We start from the raw sequence: 22,616 nt of genomic DNA on the forward strand, positions 1-22,616 counted from the left end.
GTAAAAGTTTAAGAAGCTGTACGCTAGCAGCCTTCTAATAAATCTGTGGCGGCAGAAAAGTTGTTTTCGCCTGTCTGTCTGCATAACCAGGCAGTCATTTAAATGGCTCATCAACATCACATGGTCTTGCCTGTCTCTCCATCATCTTGCAACATGCTGCGTCATCTTGGAATCTCTATGGTTACATCAGTCACCTCACTGTCACCTGATCCAAAGGGTTTATAATAAACTTTGTCATAAGATTTACACTTCCTGCGCCAAAGCTTGGCCTTGCTAACAATGGTGGTTAGTGAGCACACACAGCAACGTGATTGCAAATTTAACGAAAGCCTTTTGTGTATGGTTTTGTTTCTCGGATCAAAAATGATGCGGTAACACTTTACAATAAGGGTCCCTTAATTAACATTAGTAAATGCATTTTTAGACATTAACTAATGTTTAAGTAACATTACAGTAATTAATATAATTGCTTATCAAACATTTATTAATATATTAATTACCATGTGTTAATGCATTAGTTAATGCATAACTAGATCGTAAATCATGGTTTAGTAAAATTAAAAATATACACTCACCGGCCACTTTATTAGGTACACCTGTCCAACTGCTCGTTAACACTTAATTTCTAATCAGCCAATCACATGGCGGCAACTCAGTGCATTTAGGCATGTAGACATGGTTTAAGACAATCTCCTGCAGTTCAAACCGAGCATCAGTATGGGGAAGAAAGGTGATTTGAGTGACTTTGAACGTGGCATGGTTGTTGATGCCAGAAGGGCTGGTCTGAGTATTTCAGAAACTGCTGATCTACTTGTATTTTCACACACAACCATCTCTAGGGTTTACAGAGAATGGTCCGAAAAAGAAAAAATATCCAGTGAGCGGCAGTTCTGTGGGCGGAAATGCCTTGTTGATGCCAGAGGTCAGAGGAGAATGGCCATACTGGTTCGAGCTGATAGAAAGGCAACAGTGACTCAAATAACCACCCGTTACAACCAAGGTCTTTGAGGCAGATGGGCTACAGCAGCAGAAGACCACGCCGGGTGCCACTCGTTTCAGCTAAGAAAAGGAAACTGAGGCTACACTTTGCACAAGCTCATCGAAATTGGACAATAGAAGATTGGAAAAACGCTGCCTGGTCTGATGAGTCTCGATTTCTGCTGTGACATTCGGATGGTAGGGTCAGAATTTGGCGTCAACAACATGAACACATGGATCCATCCTGCCTTGTATCAACGGTTCAGGCTGGTGGTGGTGGTGTAATGGTGTGAAAATCGTTTGGCAATCTTTGGGCCCCTTGGTACCAATTGAGCATCGTTGGAACGCCACAGCCTACCTGAGTATTGTTGCTGACCACTTCCATCCCTTTATGACCACAATGTACCCAACTTCTGATGGCTACTTTCAGCAGGATAATGCGCCATGTCATAAAGCTGGAATCAACTCAGACTGGTTTCTTGAACATGACAATGAGTTCACTGTACTCAAATGGCCTCCAGTCACCAGATCTCAATCCAATAGAGCATCTTTGGGATGTGGTGGAACGGGAGATTCGCATCATGGATGTGCAGCCGACAAATCTGCACCAACTGTGTGATGCCATCATGTCAATATGGACCAAACTCACTGAGGAATGCTTCCAGCAACTTGTTGAATCAATGCCACGAAGAATTGAGGCAGTTCTGAAGGCAAAAGGGGGTCCAACCCGTTACTCGCATGGTGTACCTAATAAAGTGGCCGGTGAGTGTATATTATAAGCTAACCTTAAGTATGGTACTATTTCTAGGGCTGTCAAATTATTGTTGGAATGGAAAGATAAGACACAAGACGGATATACAGTATACATTCAATATACTGTACATAAGTACTGTATTTGTTTATTATAACAATAAATCTACAAGATGGCATTAACATTAACATTCTCTTAAAGCAATCCATGGATAGAAAGACTTTTGGTTCTTAAAATATAAATGTTAGTAGAAGTTATAGAAATTTTATATTAAAACCCATCTTAATGTTTTCGTTTTAGTAAAATTTGTAAAATTTTCAATCAAAAAATAAACTAGTAGCTCGCCATTGTTGATGTCAATAATTACACAATTCTCATGATGCTTAAACCCATAAAATCAGTCGCACCAAAGCGCCAGCAGAGGGAGACAAAAAACACAAGTAACAAGTGGCCATTACACTGTGCTGTCATTTTATTCTGTTTGAACAGGGCATGTGCGTTAATTGCGTCAAATATTTTAACGTGAATAATTTAAAAAATTAATTACCGCCTGTTAATACGATAATTGTGACAGCCCTAATTATTTCACGTGAACGTACCTCATAAGTATTACTTTACCTTAATTAACCATTACTAAATGTTTTTTGGACCCTTATTGTAAAGTGTAGCACACGTATCCCTTAACTAAGAAATTATAAATGCTTAAGTTCCCCCCCGTTAACCTTTATTAACCATTACTGAATGCTTTTTGGACCCTTACTGTAAAGTGTAGCACATGTGTCCCCTAACTAAGAAATTATAAATGCTAAATGAACAAACCCTAAACCCTAACACTAACTCTATATAGGCCTATATATATCTTTAATTTTACCAAACTATTAGTTACTGTCTGGTTATGCATTAACTAATGCATTAACTCATGTTAATTAATATATTAATAAATATTAGATAAGCAATTTTATTATTTATTGTAATGTCACTTAAACATTAGTTATTGTCTAAAAATGCATTAACTAATGTTAATTAAGGGACCCTTATTGTAAAGTGTTACCAATGATGCTACTGCATGCCACATCATTTTGTTTATCTATACAGAAACTAATATGGGGTTGATCTCCAAAACTGTTAAGTCATGGTGAAATTAGAGGAATGCATGCATTGTACCGTATGTTGCCCCCAATAATATGGCGCGCCTTATGTATGTGTTGAATACAGAAATTGCACACGCAACTGTGACTGCGCATTTTAATACTGTGCACCTTATGGTCGTGAAAATACAGATATACTAGTATGAATAAATTAGGGATGTCTCGATTGCATATTTTTGCACCCGAGTCCGAGTAACATGATTCTGAGAATCTTCCTGAGTCCCAATCCAGTACCAAAATATGTTTGTTTGATTTTTTGTTTTATTAAACAAAAGTTCCAAACATGTTACTGTCCCACTGTGCCGCCTTCATAATGTGAATTACTTTTAACCAAGCATAACGTAGAAAAATACTTTTCTTTATGAAATGCTTCATTGAATAAGTGCACTCACCCCTTGACACTCACATTGCAAAGAACAGCTTCTCACTTACACAATGAGTTGCCACAGCAAGTTAAACAATGATTAACAGACTTGTGCCTTTGATCGTAGAGCTATCAAGCTTCTCTGGCTAGATCGAATCTACAAACCTGTCAATCATCGTTAACTTTAAGTACCAAACACAAGTTGGACAGTTTGGCTGCACTGCATAGCAATATATATATATTTTTTAATCAAAAACCCAATCCTTTTCACCTGATTCCGATCCTCTGAAAAATGGCGCGATAGGCCCGATTTCCGATCACGTAATCGGTTCGGGACATCCCTAAAATAAGTACAGTGGTAACTCCACATACGAAGTTAATTCGTTCCAGGACCTTGTTTGTCAGTCGAAATGCTCGTATGTCGAGCAGGATTTTGCCATAAGAATACATTATAATTCAATTAATCTGTTCCAAAGCCCAAAAACACTAAATCTTTAATAAATACTGCTGGTAAATAATTACACAGAGCCAAACAAGTGAATTATGAATAAAAATCGGAAAAATAATAATAGCAGAGGTGGGTAGTAACACGTTATATGTACTCCGTTACATTTACTTGAGTAACATTTTGAGAAAAATGTACTTCTAAGTGTAGTTTTACTAACCCATACTTTTTACCTTTATTTGAGTAGATTTGTGAAGAAAAAACGCTACCCTTATCTGCTACTTTGGGCTACACTAGAGTCGTTACATTTGTCCTCTTTATTCTACGTATTAGATGTTGTTTTTTGCTAGCGATTCTATTGCCAAGAATAGCGCTACTACTTTCACCAATGAGACGTCGCAACAATAACCACATGACTCCATTACACCAATCAAACGCAAGCTTGCCATTCAATGATCACGCCAGCTTGTTCAATCACGCGTTTGCAAAGCACCGTAACAAATAAAGTATGTGACATAGAGCGCTGCCCCCAACATGAATCGAAATCGCAAATTTAAAACTCTCTCCTAGTTTTTATTTGGCACCGACTGACCACGGAAAACTGGAAAGATGAGCTTTTTGATTTCATAATAGTAACTATAAAAGAATTACAGTATTCACTATTCAAACTATGAACTATTTTCTCCACTAGAGGGCAGGGCACTCATGCACTTTGGACAAATAATGCTTCATTACTGTTTTTCTCTCTTTCATGATTTAAATAAAATATATATTTGGCTTTATGAGGTTATCTAATGGGTTTTTGTACAGTATCATTATAACAACAGTTCATAGAGATACGTTTGTGATGAGAGAAAAAAATACCATTGTTTAAAAAAAAAATCATTTAAAAATTAGCAGTTAATCAAAATGTTACTCATTACTTGAGTACTGTTTTCACTGGATACTTTTTTACTTGTAATTGACTGCATTTTTTGGATGACTACCTTTACTCTTGAGTAATATTACTTTAAAGGAACGCTACACTTACTTGAGTAAAATTTTTGGCTACTCTACCCACCTCTGAATAATAGCAATAATGATAATAATACCTGTAATAATGTAACGAATCGGGTTCTAATGTGGCAAATGTATTTTTGCGTGGTGTACGCAGAAACGCACCGCGTGGCTAGCGTGTCAAAGTGAGGGAGAACTTTTTACTTTCACTTCACTTGTTCAGCTGTGGCGGACAGTAGGCATGTTGTGTTGCACAAATTCTAGAATAAATGATTAAAAACCTGATGACGCTAGCGATTTCTTTGGAGATGTTACAATAACAATAATTGTCACCTTAACTTATAGAGACTGATGAACTGAGGAGGACTGCCGATATCATAGACCGTCTATGGCTGTATTGTTGAGCCAGTTCAAGGATGTGCATCCCAAGCTCAGATTTTTAAAAATAATTTCCATCTTCATTTCTCTCACAAGAAAATTCGCCGTGCGTCAGTCTTGCGGGAAATCAAATTGCGGCGCTGTCATAAGTCGTCGTATTTCGAGCATGTCGTCGGATATAGAAACAAATGGCGAGTCAAATTTTACGTCGGATATTGAAAAGATCATGTGTCGAAGCAATCGTATGTCGAGGTACCAATGTATTAATAAAATAATCTAGAAAAAGAAATAACAATAAAATACATAACGAAACTACGTACATCCCTAAATATCCAAATTGAGTACTGCTTGTCATTTTGCCTCCAAAATGTCATGCGACCCGTTACAGGAGTGCTGTCAGCATTGCTGCAGAGATTGAAGAAGTGGGGGGTCAGCCTGTTAGTGCTCAGACCATACGCTGCACTCTACATCAAATTGGTGTGCATGGCTGTCACCCCAGGAGGAAGCCTCTTCTGAAGACGGTACACAAGAAAGCTCGCAAACAGTTTGCTGAAGACATGTCAACAAAGCACATGGATTACTGGAACCATGTCCTATAGTCTGATGAGACGGGCGGGCTTTAATGTGTGCCGTCTTCAGAAGAGAATTCCTTCTGGGGTGACAATCATGCACACCAATTTGATGTAGAGTGCGGCATATAGTCTGAGCACAACAGGCTGACCCCCCACCTCTTCAATCTCTGCAGAAATGCTGACAGCACTCCTGTAGCATGTCACAGGACATTTTGGAGGGAAAATGACAAGCAGTACTCAATTTGGACATTGAGGGATGTACATAGTTTCTATACGGTGGACCCACTTTTGTTGCCAGGGGTTTAGGTATTAATGGCTATATTTTGAGTTATTTTGAGGGGAAATAAATTAACTTGATTATATAAGCTGCTCACAGACTACTTTTCATTGTGTCAAAGTCAGTGTCAGTGTTGTCCCATGAAAGGACATACTGAAATATCTGCAGAAATGCGAGGGGTGTACTCACTTTTGTGATACACTGTACATTAAATGAAACTGATGAATAAAAAAGGCTCTGGACCAACTGGGAAACTAATATTATCAACAACATGTTAACAGCCAAACAAAGGACATGCCTTGTGATTTTAGTTATTATTGTGTAATTTCAGAGCTACCTTTGCAATCTGTTCTTCATAGAAAACATACAGCACATGTTTAAAAAAATATAGATACAAGTATTGTAATCCAATGGATAAAGCTACAACAAGAACAAAACAGTTCTTCAAATGGTTTACAGATCAAATTTTGCACTGGATCCTCCCTTGAAGGAGGAGGTAATAATGATCAGCAAACTCACTACTTTCCTGGAATTAAACATCATGCAGTCACTTCTCAGATACAGTAACACAGGTCGGGTGTGTGTAGTCTAAGGTGCGGTGTAATCCTAGGCCGGCAGGCAAATATAGCCTATTGGCGCTTTGGGCCATGCTGAGTGCTGCTGTGCTCTGTTCGACCTTGGCTCCATCCTGCCCTCCCCTTTGCTTTAAAACTCTTCAAAAGACATCTACAGTACACTCTCATGCCACTTGTTCCTGTTGCTCACAGAAATCATCCATGTCACATCAGCTATTTAGCGCTAATCTACTGCCACTTTTCATGACTCATGAGCAGTGTTGTCAGTAACGCAACGTAGCTCTATCAATTTCACCGATGAGACGTCGCAACAATAATCACTGGACTCCATATACCAATCAGACGCAAGCTTGCTGTTCTATGATCACGCCAAGCCTATTCAATCACGTGGCGTCTTTAAAGCACCGTTAAAAAAAAAAAAAAAAAAAGTAACTATGAAGGAACTATTCACTATTCAAACTATTTCTCCACTAGAGGGCACTCATGCTTTTTGGATGAATAATGCTTCATTTCTGTCATTTTTCTCACTCGCTGGAATTCAATGTTTTTTTGTTTTCGTTTTTTTGTATTTCTTTGGCTTAAAGTGGTTATGTAATGGGTTATTGTACAGTAAATGGTAAATGGTAAATGGTGTTATACTTATATAGCGCTTTTCCACCTTTCAAGACATTGTAACAACGGTGTATATAGATAACTTTGTGCGAGAAAAAAAGCAAACACATTTGTAAGCAGTTACTCAAAATGTTACCCATTACTTGAGTATCCTTTTCACCAAATACTTTTTTACTTGTACTTGAGTACATTTTTTGACGACAACTGAACTTTTACTTGAGTAATATTATTTTGAAGTAACGCTACTCTTACTTGAGTACAATTTTTGGCTACTCTACCAACCTCTGGTCTTATTGTAGTTTACTGATTAATTCAATTTTGAAGTTGAGTAGCAAGATTCTAGCAGAGTTACTTATTAAAATACTCAAGTACATTGATATACAGTCCATCCACCATTCTATTGAAACTATACTGGATGACCTTTATAAGAAGAGCAGTATGGGGGAGGTGCTATGAAAGCACGCTGCCCTTGTCCCTTGTTTGATTTACAACAATGTTAATTTCACTTAATTAACATCCTTAGAACATGAAGACCTCCTGATACCTTCTTTTTCACTAGCTGTCTCAGTTACATCCTTATTTATGGAGCTAGGATCATTGATTTTGGTGCTTGATTTGTAGAAAACTATATATATATATATAAATATATATATATATTTCTAGTTCTGTTATTTAGAATGAACAAGTTTATTTGGCCCAACAGCCCAGCTTCCAACATCCCAGCCTCTAATACTTGAATATGTCCATGAGCCAATCGTAAAAACATTTTGGTCTTGTACTCAGCCTTTCACATTCTTACTTTACAAGCTTGACAAAGGAGGTAAGTAGTATGGAGAAATTGACTGCTTTGTTCTAAAAGGTTGCTTTTTGCCCTCAGGAACTCATGAGCTTGCTCACTTTAAGCACTTGTAAACATTCTGTAGTTACTGCTGTAACTGTTCTGTGAAGAATATTTATCCTGGCAGTTCTAATGATTTTAAAAGTACACCTTTTTTCTTTTTAATTAATTGATCAGACCAAAGTTGGACCTGAAATCCTGTGGTGGGGTGTGCAATATAAGAGGTTTGACTGGGTTGATGAATGTATACGTGAGGAGCAGAATATTGTGATGCAGGATTTGACCAGAAACCATTTGAGATTGATGAGAGTGTGAACAATGTGCTGCCAGGGCTTAGTCCCAATAATGACCCTAGCAGTTTAATTTTGGACATACTGGAGCCTGCCCGGGGCTTTTTCCAGAAGCCCAAACAGAATAACATTGCAGTGGTCCAGGCAAGATTTAGAAAATACCTGGATGAGGGTCTCAACAACAGAATCAGAGAGGGAAGGACAATGTCTGGAAATATATTTTAGGTGGAAAAAGGTTAGATGGATTTGATTTGGGACTGAAATGAGAGTGTAATCCAGGATGACACCTAGATTTTGGACTTGAAAGGATCGCGAGATGGAAGTCAGGAGCCACGACCATGAAAGCAGTCTTGTTATTATGAGTTTCAGAAGGTTTGATAATCCATGTATGAGCAGTTTCCAGGCAGATGGCAGATGAGTTATCCAAGTGGGAGCATATAAATAGTTAAGAAAAAGGGTTTTAGTAGCAAGCCTTGAGGGACACCTTACCATACTGAAGAATGGTTGTCATTTATTGAGAGAGATAGGAATAGAACCACGAGAGGGCCATGCCAGTAAGGCCTATGTAGTAATACTGTATAGGTAAGGGTCAAGGAGAACGAGAAAGCAGATTTTACCAGTTGGAAGCGATAAGGTCATTGGTTATTTTTATGATGAATTCTCTGTGCGATGATGGATTCTGAAACCAGATTGAAGGGGCTAATAGAGCTCAATGTTAGACATCTGCAGGTGCATTCAGCTTTTTCCAGGCTTTTGCTGAATATAAAGCTGGCGATAGAGTGATAATTATTGAGGTCATTCAGGTCTAGAGCGGTTGTTTTGAGGATAAGATTGGCTGAGGCAGTTTTGAAACATGGGGGAATTGTGCCAGATTGAAGGGGGAGGTTGACAGTGTCCATAATGAGAGGGCAGAAGGTGGGAAGAGATGCCTTGACCATAATTGAGAGTTTAGGATTAAGAGAACAAGTGGAGGACTAGCCCATGGACACCAGTTTAGCAGGAGTGAGTGGGGAAAAAAACGCAAGAGGGGGGAGGCTACTTGGAGGCAGTTGACTAGTGCTCGGGCTGTTGCCAGTGATGGGGGAGACACCTATAGTTTCTGGTGGATGGCAACAGTTGGAAGAAGGTGGTGCAGTGTAGAGGTCGGCCGATGTGGGATTTTTAAAGGCCGATACCGATTTTTAAAAATAATTCATCCGATGGCCGATGTCAAAAGCTGATTTTGGAAGCCGACATGTCCTATTGCTCTGAACAGCTTTAATGTATCACATGGAGAAAACAGCAGGCAGGAAGCGGAATATGGGGGGTAATAAAGGAAAATAGAAAATGAGATAGAGAAAGAAGAGAAGAACAAACATCAACATCTTATATTGTCTATTTACCTCCTTACTAACTTTCTTCTGTCTTTATGTTAGTATGTTGAATTATGTTTGTTTTAGTGTGTAAATTTTTCAAGATAAGAATGCTTTCTTTTATATACAGTATAGCCTATGTTGATTAGTATGCTGATGTTTTGTCTGTTTTATGTTTTGTGTGGACCCCAGGAAGGGTCCTCCATAGATTAGTATGTTGATGTTTTGTCTGTTTTATGTTTTGTGTGGACCCCAGGAAGAGTAGCGGATGTTTTCATCAGCTAATGGGGATCCTAATAAAAATACAAAAAAAAAAAAAAAAAAAATGCATTCAACGCCTACACTAACAATGAATATGGTAGTGCTATCGATAGCTAATTAGCTAATTGTATTTCCGGTTGACACCATGTGGAGGGCCTGATGACCAAGGAGAAAAAGAATGAGGGGGAGGGTCAGAAAGAGATGTGATTAGCTGGGGGGAGTATACACAAATAAGCAATTTGAGGTTTAGAACCCAGTATTATGTGAAGTACTTGCAAGTCCGGATATGTTAACATTCTATTCTATGCTGCCTGATCGCTAATCCTGATTCCGGATGTCTGACCAATATATCTCTCGACCTAGTATTTTAGAAACATCAGCGCCTAAACAGCTACCATAAATTATTCTATTATATCTGCTCTATATTGGCCAATGGTCGATCTTGGAAAAAGTCCATATATCGGCCCGATATATCGATGACCAAGATATTGGTTGACCTCGAGAGCAGCTTTGTATTTTATTAGATGGCCCTTAAAGGCTTTAAGGTGGACTATTAAACAAGGCCGAACATTAAACAACATTAACAATTAATCCAAGCAATTAATAATAAAATAGTCATGGATTGATTGGTTTATTGCTTAGTTGTTCAGTAATCGAATAATTTTTTGCCACTCTAAACTTAAGTGGACTGTTTATTTTGCCACCTAACTAAAATGGAAATATAAGTGTCTGCTAAACAAATCCAGCATAGCAGCAAAAAAGAGGTTGCATGAAGGAGTAAAATTCTGGAACATCAATGCAGATTCATTCTGCATTGCTGTTCCAGAATGTTTCATGACACTCATGAATGAATGAATGAAATTTTAAACTATTATGCAACATTCTCCTCAAATGTCTCGAATACAATCACACACACAAACACACACGCACAAATTATTATATATTCTATATATGAAAGAATATCGTGCCAGGTGAAAGACATTGTCTGGACTGCTAATTATAGCCTAATTTGAAGGGATTTTTTTTTTTTAATCTTGTAGTATTAAACATTAGGTATTAAAATGAGAAACTATTTAATGACATTGATGGGAATGATTATTGTTACGAAATGCCACGAAAAGCTGTTGAGGGAAAAAAATTTACCATGCAATGCCGGCTAAAATGAGGTCCACTGTCAAATCAACTCTATGCCAATATTGTGGGGAAAAAAATTCATTTGCAGTCTGGTTGACCACCCTAAGGTGAACACTTGTCATCTCACATTTTACAGTGAACTGTTTTTTTTTTAATTTTTATTTTAGTTTGCTCTGCAATCCAACTGACAAGCATGCAATATCTGAACTAGATTAAAATATGCAATATTCATTCTCATGAATCATTTTGGGGCTGGCAAGGTTGAGTGCGCAGGCAGCACAAAGCTCATAAAATGTGCAGTGAAAGGCATACCCAGCATGTGAGTGTCAGGTATTTAAGAAGAGAAATTGTCATTCAATTCTTGACTAACACCTACTGTATGCCACTGAAATGTCATAAACTGGTTCATATTATCACATTTCCCTCCATTTTGCATTCGTCTCATTCAAGCATATGAAATATGAGGAGAATGCCACCGACCAGTTAGAACATGGAGTAAATGTTGGGTAACAACAAAAATGTATTGCAGGACATCAAACTACAATTGCATCTATTTGAGACATGACTGCAATTAAATGAAATCTTGGTCAATGCTTCATGTGAGTATGCCATTAAGCGAAAAGCCCGTCATAGCCACACCTCCACTGTCAGAACAATCATACACCCGCATACACACCAGCTGAGGCCCTACGATCGGGTAATTATGCATGGGTAACCGAATGCTGACTGCCAGTCAGGAGACACACTGCAAGCGTAACGAAGGCAATGCCGTCATTTCCCGCATCTTTGGAGACATCCTACCTTGCGTCTGCGATCCCTGGATCGATTCCTCTTCTTGATCTTCTCCTCCTCCTTCTCCCGCTGCTCCTGGGCGGCGGCCTCAGCGAGGTCCTTGGTCTTGCGGAGCTGCTTGGCGGCTTGCGCCATGGTGCCGCTGCTGCCGCTGCCGCTGCTACACTGCTGCTGCTACCAGTCGTCCCCGTTTCTTCTTGCCAGAGTCCCCCGAGCCCCCGACTAGCTCCCCTCGGCTTGCCACCGCGGCATGCGTGTGCAGTCCGTCCCACCCCACGCCTCTCTATGTATAGCCGATGGAGATGCTCCGGCAGCCACACGTCAGCCTCAAGATGCTACAGCTAGTGGTGCTGATGCGGCCACTCATCCAGGCGCTCGCACTGCGCTGAAATGTTTCCCCTCCCCTCCCCCCCTTGCCTACCTCTCCCTCTCCCTCTCTCTCCCCCCACGTTGCTCCCGGAGACCAGTCACGCAGTCTTGTGTCTGGAAGTGTGGAGATCCTGCTGTAAATCTCCCTCTTATTTGTTTTAATACATCCGGCTTCCCCATCGTAAGAGAATTCTTATTCTCGGCACCTTTTGCCTTCAGCCATAATCGCTCGTTCCAGGTACAACAGACCAAAGTGCCTATGCTGCAGAATGGCTTCACATCTCTCCTCTTCTGACTGTAGATTTTCCATGGCACACTTCCCTGCCTAGAGACAGATGGAGGGTAAGAATAGTCAATCAGATGCTGGTATAGTAATTAAAACAGCAATCATATTTTATGCATTAAACTGGTTGGTAGCGTGATCCTTGTGTGGGATTTTTCTGACATTAAATGAGAGGGACCTTCCATCAAATGTGTCATAAAAGCTCTTCATTACAATACTTTCTTAAAGGTTGAATTTTCTCAATACTTTTATATTTGATCAGTTACGAGTTTCAGCTCGCTGCAGCCTTTTGTTCTACACCTGCAGCAAGGAGAACTAATGACCAAGAGCTCTCGCTCCACCTTCCTCTGCAACATCCTCTTTCTTCATAGTGCAGTTGCGTAACAATGTGAAGCTCCAGCTGTAAAAGCGAGAGAGAGAGAGAGGGTGACGGGACCAGGGATGACTAAATAATCATAACAAATATATCAACGTTAAATTCATCCAATCTAGTCATGCAGCAGGGAGCAACCTGAAAGGGACCTTAAATTCATGAATTGCCTAGCAGGGAGCAACCTGAAAGGGACCTTAAATTCATGAATTGCCTTTAGTCCAATTGGTTGTGGCTGTACAGAAACCAGGAATGGGCTATTCTCAAATACAAAAAATACAGCAGCCTACAGTACATGAAAGTGACTTTACATGATCTTTAAAGTCATCATTTTTTTCACACTAATTAAACGATTGTATCTTGCTAAAAGTGCAAAAAGAGCATTTTTAAAGACTCACAAAGATCCATAACCATTGAAATTGCCATTAATATATGGCGGAAAACACAGACAAGGCTGAAAAGCTGTTTCTGCTCTTGCAGCCCTCTTTAAAATAAACTGCTGTATTGTAAGCCAAAAGAACTGTTGAGCAATATGTCTATATGCTGCCATAGCAGTTTTATGGCGCATTAAGCCCCCAAACTATTTTAATTTGTCCGTTTTACCCTGGAAACCCCCGTTTACGGACACCACGCAACTGCTTTTGTTTCAACCCTGCCATAACAAGGTTAGTAATCATATTTTTTATTCGAGATGTCTTTCGTTTTTAGCTTAGAATCATTCATTTATGTCTAATATTTAGTTTATAAAAATGACGATGAAATTATTCCTTTGCTTATTTTAAACTTTTAAACAAATTACGTCCCAATAAAAAAAATAGTGGCGGTAAATAGGTCACGGATATTTACCTCATAACTATCGCTTAAATGTATTTTTTCGTTTCTGTCGCATTTTCCCCAATATTTTAGATGATAAACAATCGATCCAAACAAAGAAAAATTGTAAATATCTAAAAAAGAAATCTCGACCACTCCTTGATGTCTGCAATTTCTGCATTATATTACTGTATTTCACCCATAAAATCCCCAAAAAGTCCGGCTGTGGCCATTCTTGACCCTCGGTGAGTTTGTGGATCAAAGCAAGTTAAGTACGCAATAATAGCTCATTCAAATCATGGTGTCTTTAACTCATTTGCTCCCAGAAACGTATAAATACGTTCTATTTTTAAATGCTTCATTGTCCCAAAAACGTATTTATACTGGGGCTGTCAAACGATTAAAATTTTTAATCGAGTTAATCACAGCTTAAAAATTAATTAATCGTAATTAATCGCAATTCAAACTATCTATACAATATGCCATATTTTTCTGTAAATTATTGTTGGAATGGAAAGATAAGACACAAGACGAATATATACATTCAACATACTGTACATAAGTACTGTATTTGTTTATCATAACAATAAATCAACAAGATGGCATTAACATTATTAATATTCTGTTAAAGCGATCCATGGATAGAAAGACTTGTAGTTCTTAAAGGATAAATGTTAATACAAGTTATAGAAATTTTATATTAAAACCCCTCTTAATGTTTTCGTTTTAATAAAGTTTGTAAAATTTTCAATCAAAAAATAAACTAGTAGCTCGCCATTGTTGATGTCAGTAATAATTATTGTGCCCATAAAATCAGTGGCACCAAAGCGCCAGCAGAGAGCGAAAAAACACCAAAAAACACAAGTAACAAGTGGAAATGACACTTTGCTGTCATTTTAATCTATTTTAGCGGGGCATTTGCGTTAAATGCGTGAAATATTTTAACGTAATTAATTTTTAAAAAATTAATTACTGCCCGTTAACGCGATAATTTTGACAGCCCTACTTAAAAGTCATCATTTTTTCACACTAATTAAACGATCGTATCTTGCTAAAAGGTGCAAAAACAGCATTTTTAAAGAATCTATCCAAACAAAGAAAAATTGTACATATTTGAAAAATAAAATCTCGACCACTCCTTGATGTCTGCGATTTCTGCATTGCCACCCTTGTTATATTACTGTATTTCGCCCATAAAATCCCCCAAAAGTCCGGCTGTGGCCATTCTTGACCCTCGGTGAGACATGCTACGCGGAGTTTGTGGATCAAAACAAGGTAAGTATGCAATAAAATCTCATTAAAATCATGGTGTCTTTAAACATGCTCTCACCTCAAGTTAGGTTTAATTTTTTTCTTAAATGCCCTCTTGTTCAAAAATTTTCCTCCCCCAGAAAATAGAGATTTTAACCTTTCCAATGATGTCACACATCACACATGCAGATAGGACAATTTTGATATTTGGCCAAAATAGGGGTCTCAGAGCAGAAATTCAAGTCACCTGAGTGTTTTACGGCATATATATATTTTTTTGTGGTTTCCCTCAGCAGAGTTGAGAACTGATGACGTCACGGGAAATATAGAAACCGACAAGCAATTTAAAACCATATGGGCAACATTGAGATTTGGGATGCATAATAGTCACGAAAGTGAAAGCAGAAGAAAAGTTCTCAAGATGTTTCTGGAGTCATTTTCTTGGCTACACTCACACAATTTTGATTTCTTTGCCCATATGCAACACGTATTTGAGTCTCTTCATGCATTGTGAACAGTCCAGTTCCAATTTATTAGGCTCATTCGTATGTTGATAAAAATCCGATGTCTATACAACGCCTCTCAGTATGAGCGCACAGCTGCATGAATGCGACACATCAAGTAAAGTACATCACCACTGTTCAACAAAAGAAACAACAGATGCGAACAATCAAAGTACTGTATTTTCCGCACTATAAGGCGCAGCTAAAAGTCTTCCATTTTCTCAAAAGCCGACAGTGCGCCTTATAATCAGATGCGTCTTAATCAATATTCATCAGTCAATATTCATCAATATTGGTTTATCATGACTTGACTGTTAGAGCTCCTCAGCAGGTATGTATGTTTTTTCTGTTTTTTCCTCCCAGTCATTAGCACTCACTCCACCCACCTGATCATGATCATAGCCTCCCTACTTATACACCCATAGCCCTCTGCTTCATTGAGTTTGTTAACCCTTACAGCAACTTACGAGCGTTCTCCAGTTACCTTGGCTTCCCGGACCTTGATACACCTTTTCAACTTTTTGGATTTGTGCCTCTAGCCCGTACCTCGTCTCTTGTCTGTATTTTTTGTGCAACCTGTGACAAGAATCGGACCTGGAACATTTCCTGCCTGGGCCTTTGCCCTGCTCGAACAACCCTCCGGGCCTCACTGAAAGACAAGGCTTGTTCCTGTCAGGGATTTTGTCAGTAAAACTTGTTATGAGCTCTGCATTCTTGGGTCGGTTTGTTCCCTGATCCCTGTCAATTACATTCCCTTTAGCGTTGCTCTATCTAGTGGATGCATAAAGCTACTCCAACAGGGCGACCCATTAAAAAGTTTTTAACAATCCAAAAAAATCAAGAGTGATGGAAGAAAATATTTTACTCATAGTAATTGGAACTTTAGAATATGCCATTTAAGAAATAATTATGGAATTTTCATTTGATAATTATCTCCTTTAAATGACGTCCGCTTGCATGAATGCATTCTTGAAATCTGCTGCTGACCACTTAAAAAAAGATCTCAAAAAAAAAAAAATGATTCGAATTTTGGCAGACATGAGCAAGTGGCAGCACTGCGGCATTTTAATAACCATGGTTAAATCAGGATGAAATTGATAGTAATCCAGCTCAGATGAGGGATCAATCTCAGCAGCAGATTTCAAGAATGCATTAGTACAGGAAGATGACATTTCAAGAACGTCATTTTTTAAAAAGTGAAAATTCCATCATTGTTTCTTAATTGGCATATTTCAAAGTTTCAATTCCTATACATAAAATATTTTTCTTCAATCACGCTTGTCTTTATTGATTGTTAAAAAGTTCCCGTTTTTTTTTTTTTTTTTTTTTTGGGTCACCCTCTATATCACAGGTGTCAAACCGATTCCAGAAAGGGCCTAGTGGGTGCTGGATTTTGTTCCAACCGATAACCAGTGTTGTTAATTTTACTTTAAAAAATAATTAATTACAGTTATAAATTACTTCTCCCAAAAAGTAATTGTGTTAGTAACTCAGTTACCTGAATGTAAGAGTAATTAGTTACTTGGCAAAGCAACTAGTGATAATTTTCATGTTTTTTTTCCTCAAAAAAAAAAAAAAAAAAAGGTCACACAATGTGAAGTTTAAAGGGTTTTGGGGACAATTGGCCCTAGCCCAATTCTTTACCCTCCACTTAACTAGACACGAGGGTATTGCGATAACTAGATAGTAACCTTTGCTATGTGTGGTAAGTCATTTAAAGTTGTGAATCAACCGTTAAAGTTGTTAAAATTGCTCCCGTTATTGCATTAGTTCCCTTCTGTCTACTTTCAACAATCAACATGTGTAAGTTTTAAAACTGTTTCATCATTTAAAGATAGATTTAAGTCAAGATTTTGCCGATTTAGGAGCATTTAAAAAAAAAAAAAAAAAAAAAGTTACTTAGGTTCGCTAGGAAGGATCTCTACATCAGAGCCTTCCTGCGAGGTCTACTGTTTTAAGATGGTGGCTGTTTACTAACGCATGTAGTCCTTAAAACATGTTGCCAATGCAGCCATGTCTGTCATTTGCATCTAGTTCTATAATATGCGATATCTACTGTATCATGTGGGCGTAGTTTGTAGGCTATGGCTACACTCAGGTATTACTGGAGCTACCTAGCATCGCGTTTGCAACGGTGTCTTCCCCACTCCTGCTTTGCTCTCTCGTCTCCGTGAGTCCGTCTCTCTCAGACTTTTTTTATTCAACCAACTTACTAACGCATAGTAACGCACGCCTTTCCCGCCTCAGTAACGGTAACGGCATTGCCAAGAAGAGAAAAGTAATTAATTAAATTACTTATTACTGAAAAAAAATAACGCCGTTAGTAACGCCGTTATATTCTAACGCCGTTATTAACAACACTGCCGATAATGCGCAGAGAGTTTAACCAATGAACTTCCTGCTGAAATAAGCAGCACCCGACAAAGTTTAACTGATTACACATGTAAAAGATCTAATTGGTGAAAAGGTGTCCTCTTCATTGGTTGGAAAGCAAACCTGCACCCACTAGGCCCTTTCTGGAATCGGTTTGACACCTGTGCTCTATATGGCTCAATATGGATCCCTTAGCGCAGCTCCATCTATGTTAGGAAACGGCGAGCCATTATATGGATCCAAACACGGTCGTTGAGGTTTGAAATATTTATTACAAAACGAGAACTAAGGGAGCACGCCAGAACACGCGAGAAAAATTACAAAACAAAAAGGCATGACCCGAGTCGGCGAGAAAACCAAGGGGAAGGCAACAATGGCTAAGAAAAGGCCAAACCAAATAATAGCAAAGTCCAACAAAAAACATAATATAATAGTAACGTGATAAACAAGAATTCAACCATAACAGGAAAAAGATCTCCAGACAACTCCCACAGCGGTAAGCAAGCAAACTAGAAAGTAATAGTCCGACACTCACATATGGTGACAGCAGTCTTCACTCCTAATGTGCCACAGGTGTGTTGCACAGCCCCGCCCATCCAGCTAAATCATGTGCTGGAATGAAAAGGCACACAAACATGACAATCGAGTGGATGCATAACGCAACCCCAACCACTTCTACTACAGCGCCTGATAATGTGGTGTGCCCTATATATGAAAACAGTTTTAAAATAGGCCATTCGTTGAAGGTGCGTCTTATACTCCGATGCGACTTATAGTGGAGAAAATACGGTACTGTCATCCTCGACAGCACGCTCTCCTTCTGCTCCCATATCAACGACATCACCAGATCAGGCTACTTCCACCTTCGCAATATTTCTCACCTCCGCCCTTCTCTTACCCGCCATATCGCTTCCACTCTGGTCTGTAGTCTAATCACCTCCCAGCTCGATTACTGTAACTCACTATTCTTCGGTCTCCAAATAAGTCCCTCCAAAAACTGCAGCTCGTCCAAAACTCAGCAGCACAACTTATCACTCGGACCCCCACCACACACTACTTTACACAAGGGCGTAGGTTTGCATAAGGACAATAGGGACATAACACTAGCAACTTTTCAGGATGCTCAAATTATCCCCACCAACTTTTAAGCAACTTTATTTGCATTATATAATGACTTCATTTATATAGGTCATTTAGATTGTCTTCCTATATGTAAGGATAGAATTGATCCTACCATTGTTAAGTGAATTACAGTACTTTCATTATGTTCAGACTTACACTGACCCGTTTTCACTCGCTGAATGTGCCAGTCCATTTTTCCCCTAAAACGCATGTTTGATTGGCTAATGAATTGACCCCCCGCCCCCCCCACACACACAGCCATTCACAGCCCGACAGAAATACAACAGGCCGCCTGCCCCGCCCCCTTCAAAGACAAGGCAGCAGCCATTGTAAGTAATTTAAAAAGACGTCAATGTTGTAGAGGTGGGGAACACTCCACTAATTTTGCTACTGCTACATTGCTTCAAGTCGATTTTACTCACTGAGATTTCTTAAAATAAGAAAAACAGCTAGCTGAAAATAAGCTTAACAGACTTATTTTAAGCAAAAGGTTTGTATATTTAATATTAAAAGAAAAACTTGCTTGTCAGAAATGTTCTTAATGAAAGAATATTCAATTTTTGTCTTGATCTAGGTGAAAAATGACCAACTTTTAGATGTATGGGCTCAATACGAACAAATAGTAATATTTACTTAAAGTAAGTGGAAGAATCTGACGCATTAATCTATTAATTAGCCTTTAACACTCAAAAAATTATTTGACTAGATTTAACAAACATGATCAGATTAAGACCAGATTAAGATTAGTATAGGTCAATACAGATTTATTTTGCATTAATCATTAAGCCTATCAATTAATTAGGTTCATATTGGTGAGAAATGTAGCCCTGACCCCCATTCACCAAATATGTTTGGTCCGTCCCCAGCAAAAAGTGTACATGCAGGTTATGCTGTTATATCGTCCCTACCAATATTAAGACCAAACCTATGCCCTTGACGTTACCCCCATTCTCCGTCAACTTCACTGGCTCCCAGTCAAACAAAGAATTAACTACACGGTCCTCATCATTACCTTCAAAGCACTCCATAGCCATGCCACTCCCTACCTTTGCAATCTCTTCTGTATTGACAGTCCCCCCCGTTCACTTCGCGCTTTCTCTATCCTCCACCTTTCCGTCCAGTGTCCGTCTCACCACCTTCGGTTCCAGAGCTTTGGAACTCACTTCCCCCCTGATTTTTGCAATATATCTACCCTTTCACTTTTCAAACCCAAACTCAAAGTACACCTGTTTACTTTCTTACCCACATGATCCTTAGCTCTGTTCTATCTTTACCTCTTAATTTTTTACTTTTATCCTGCTTTTAATCTAAGTTTATGATTGTTTTGTTATTGTTTTTGAGCTATTGTGATTCCATCTTTCTTGTGAATCGATCCAAACAAAGAAAAAATAAACGTTTTCAAGGATAAATATAAAAGGGGAAATATTTGAAAAAGAAAAACTCGACCACTCCGTGATGTCTGTGATTTCTGCATTGCGGCTCTTGTTATATTACCATGTTTCACCCATAAAATCCCCAAAAAGCCCAGTGGTGGCCATTCACACTGCGTTTGGTATGTACGCGATAATATCTCGTTAAAATCATGGTGTCTTTAATTATGCTCTCACCTCCAGTTAGGGTTTAAGGGTTAAAGGGGCTATTTTTTTTGTTTGTTTTTTGTTTTTTTAAATGCCCTCCTGTTCAAAATTGTTCTTCCCCCAGAAAATTGAAATTTTAAGTTTTCCAATGATGTATCACACTTGCCTGGCTCTGCCAGACTATTCTCCCTGTATTTTTCAAACACTGAGAGAAATAGTCTGGGAACCATCCCATTAACGGCCTTTCGAGCAGGTACAAAATCAATCGACAAATCAGATTCGTTTATTTGCGTGACGTGTTCTTCACGAGCAACGTCACTCTTGCGCGTCGAAAGTCGTCTCTTCAACAACACAGATGGTGAACGGGAGAGCCAAGAATATGTTCCAATCCACGGTAAAATCAGTTTTAAATTACCAAAAACACATCGACACGAGTCATTGACAACAGTCTGTCTCGCGCTAGCCATGTCGAATAAACTCCCCTCTCTTCGTATGTTTACTTCCGCGCGCAAGTCCCTCGTCCTGCCCTCGCCATTTTACTAACGTCACGTCTGCCCGTCGCTGATTGGTCCACTCCGCTGTCTGTTTGCTGTGGCTTGCTCCGCCCTGGAAATTGTATCCGCGTGAATGGTGGCCAGACTCAATAGCTGGAACAGCGGTGAGTCTGGTGTACCAGGCAAGTATCACACATGCATATCAGACAATTTTGAAATTTCACCAAATTGGGGGCCTCAGAGCGGAACTCCAAGTCACCTGAGTGTTTTCCGCCACAAGCATTTATTCAAATTAATAACAGTTGTCATGTCATGATTACGACAGGTTTTGTTTTTACACTAAAATGCCACGGCGCACTGGTTGAGAATGACTAATTTAGACAACTGAAGTTACTACTATTGTAGTGATATCAGTATTAGTACCAGTAATTATCAATGGCACTAATTTGAATAGAAGAAAATTTTGACATTTTGTGACATTTACATTAAGTGGTGTGCCTTGTTTTTTTTCCTTCCCAATTTGAAATATGTGTGTAGCTCTATACATTTTGGGAAACATGAATTTCAGTGTCAACTAGATCCCCTCAGGATTGAATAAAATTTAAGAAAAAAAAAGTTCCAGTTACCAAAAACTAATTAAATTAAAAGCAATACAGAGTCCCAGGAAGCTGCTGTTTGGCTAAATGATGAGTCTTGCCTTGTTTTGCATCTCCCTTCCTCTTATCGTTAAGGAGGGCCGTAAATCATTAATGATACTACATGGAGACATCTTTACTAATTTCTGACACTTTAATGGTCTCTGGGAGTTGCTCAAGGACATTTCCTTTTGCAACTACAGTAAATCCACAAGAACATTCTTATGGTTTGGCTTTGCATGCAACAATACATGTCAGTAAACATGCTAAGCAACACTTCTCTATTAATTATTTTTAAGCATAAAATACTTATTTGCGATCATTAGATTGCGCATTTTTGCAAGTGATGACATTTCTCACCAACCTTGCAAAACCACGCCAAACTTTGTTTTAGCGCTATCTAGTGGCACTTTTTGATAATTACAGTTTAAAAAACCCGACGCTATCTGCTCTATTCCCAAAGCAATCAATTACTGTACTGCTTTCAGTTTCCCAGTAACGACTACCATTTAAGTTGTATAGTTGCATCAATCAATCAGTGGACGTGTTACTACAAAGGAAGGTTTTTTTTCCATTTTAATGAGTCATGTATATTTAATTTAAATTGCATTATTTGTTAATGCACTACACGCCGGATTTAAGTGCAATTCTATTTTTGGTTGAATATTGGCGTTATTTTTAGACACTCATTGTTTGATGTCTGTGAATCAAAGCTACATGTTTTTGGCTGAAATCCAACACACTGTACGCACAGTGCCCTTGAAAATGACTTGCATTTTCTCAGTACTCAGCAATCAATGAATAAAAAAAGTGTGCATGAAAAAATAATGGCACGAAGTAAAAAGGATGGATGAGCAAGCCATGTTCTCCGTATTTGAATCTTCAATAAAGCTTTTTGTATACTATAATTTGGAATGGCATTATTGAATTAATAACGGGTTAGGGCCCGTTTGTCACTACGACACTATTTAACTGATGATTTAATAGCAATTCTTGTGGGATATTGTTATGATGAATGATAACATAAGATTGACATTAGGAGGATGTGTTGTATTATGAATTG

General features: G+C 38.6%; 1 protein-coding gene across 10 annotated transcripts in view; it reads right to left on the minus strand.

Moving 5' to 3' along the window:
* The window catches only part of ank1b (ankyrin 1, erythrocytic b), a 161,501-nt gene extending 149,508 nt beyond the window's left edge, over window positions 1–11,993 (minus strand). For 8 of the 10 annotated variants that reach the window (XM_057819841.1, XM_057819839.1, XM_057819843.1 and 5 more), the window contains exon 1: window positions 11,773–11,993. In XM_057819841.1, the coding sequence (XP_057675824.1) occupies window positions 11,773–11,898 (126 nt within the window). In that variant the 5' untranslated portion in view covers window positions 11,899–11,993. The remainder of the gene's footprint in view (window positions 1–11,772) is intronic. The other 2 variants (XM_057819845.1, XM_057819844.1) reach the window with 1 other exon arrangement.
* Window positions 11,994–22,616: the final 10,623 nt, after the last annotated feature.

Source organism: Corythoichthys intestinalis, chromosome 17, assembly GCF_030265065.1.
Source record: "Corythoichthys intestinalis isolate RoL2023-P3 chromosome 17, ASM3026506v1, whole genome shotgun sequence".
NCBI classification, from domain to species: domain Eukaryota; kingdom Metazoa; phylum Chordata; class Actinopteri; order Syngnathiformes; family Syngnathidae; genus Corythoichthys; species Corythoichthys intestinalis.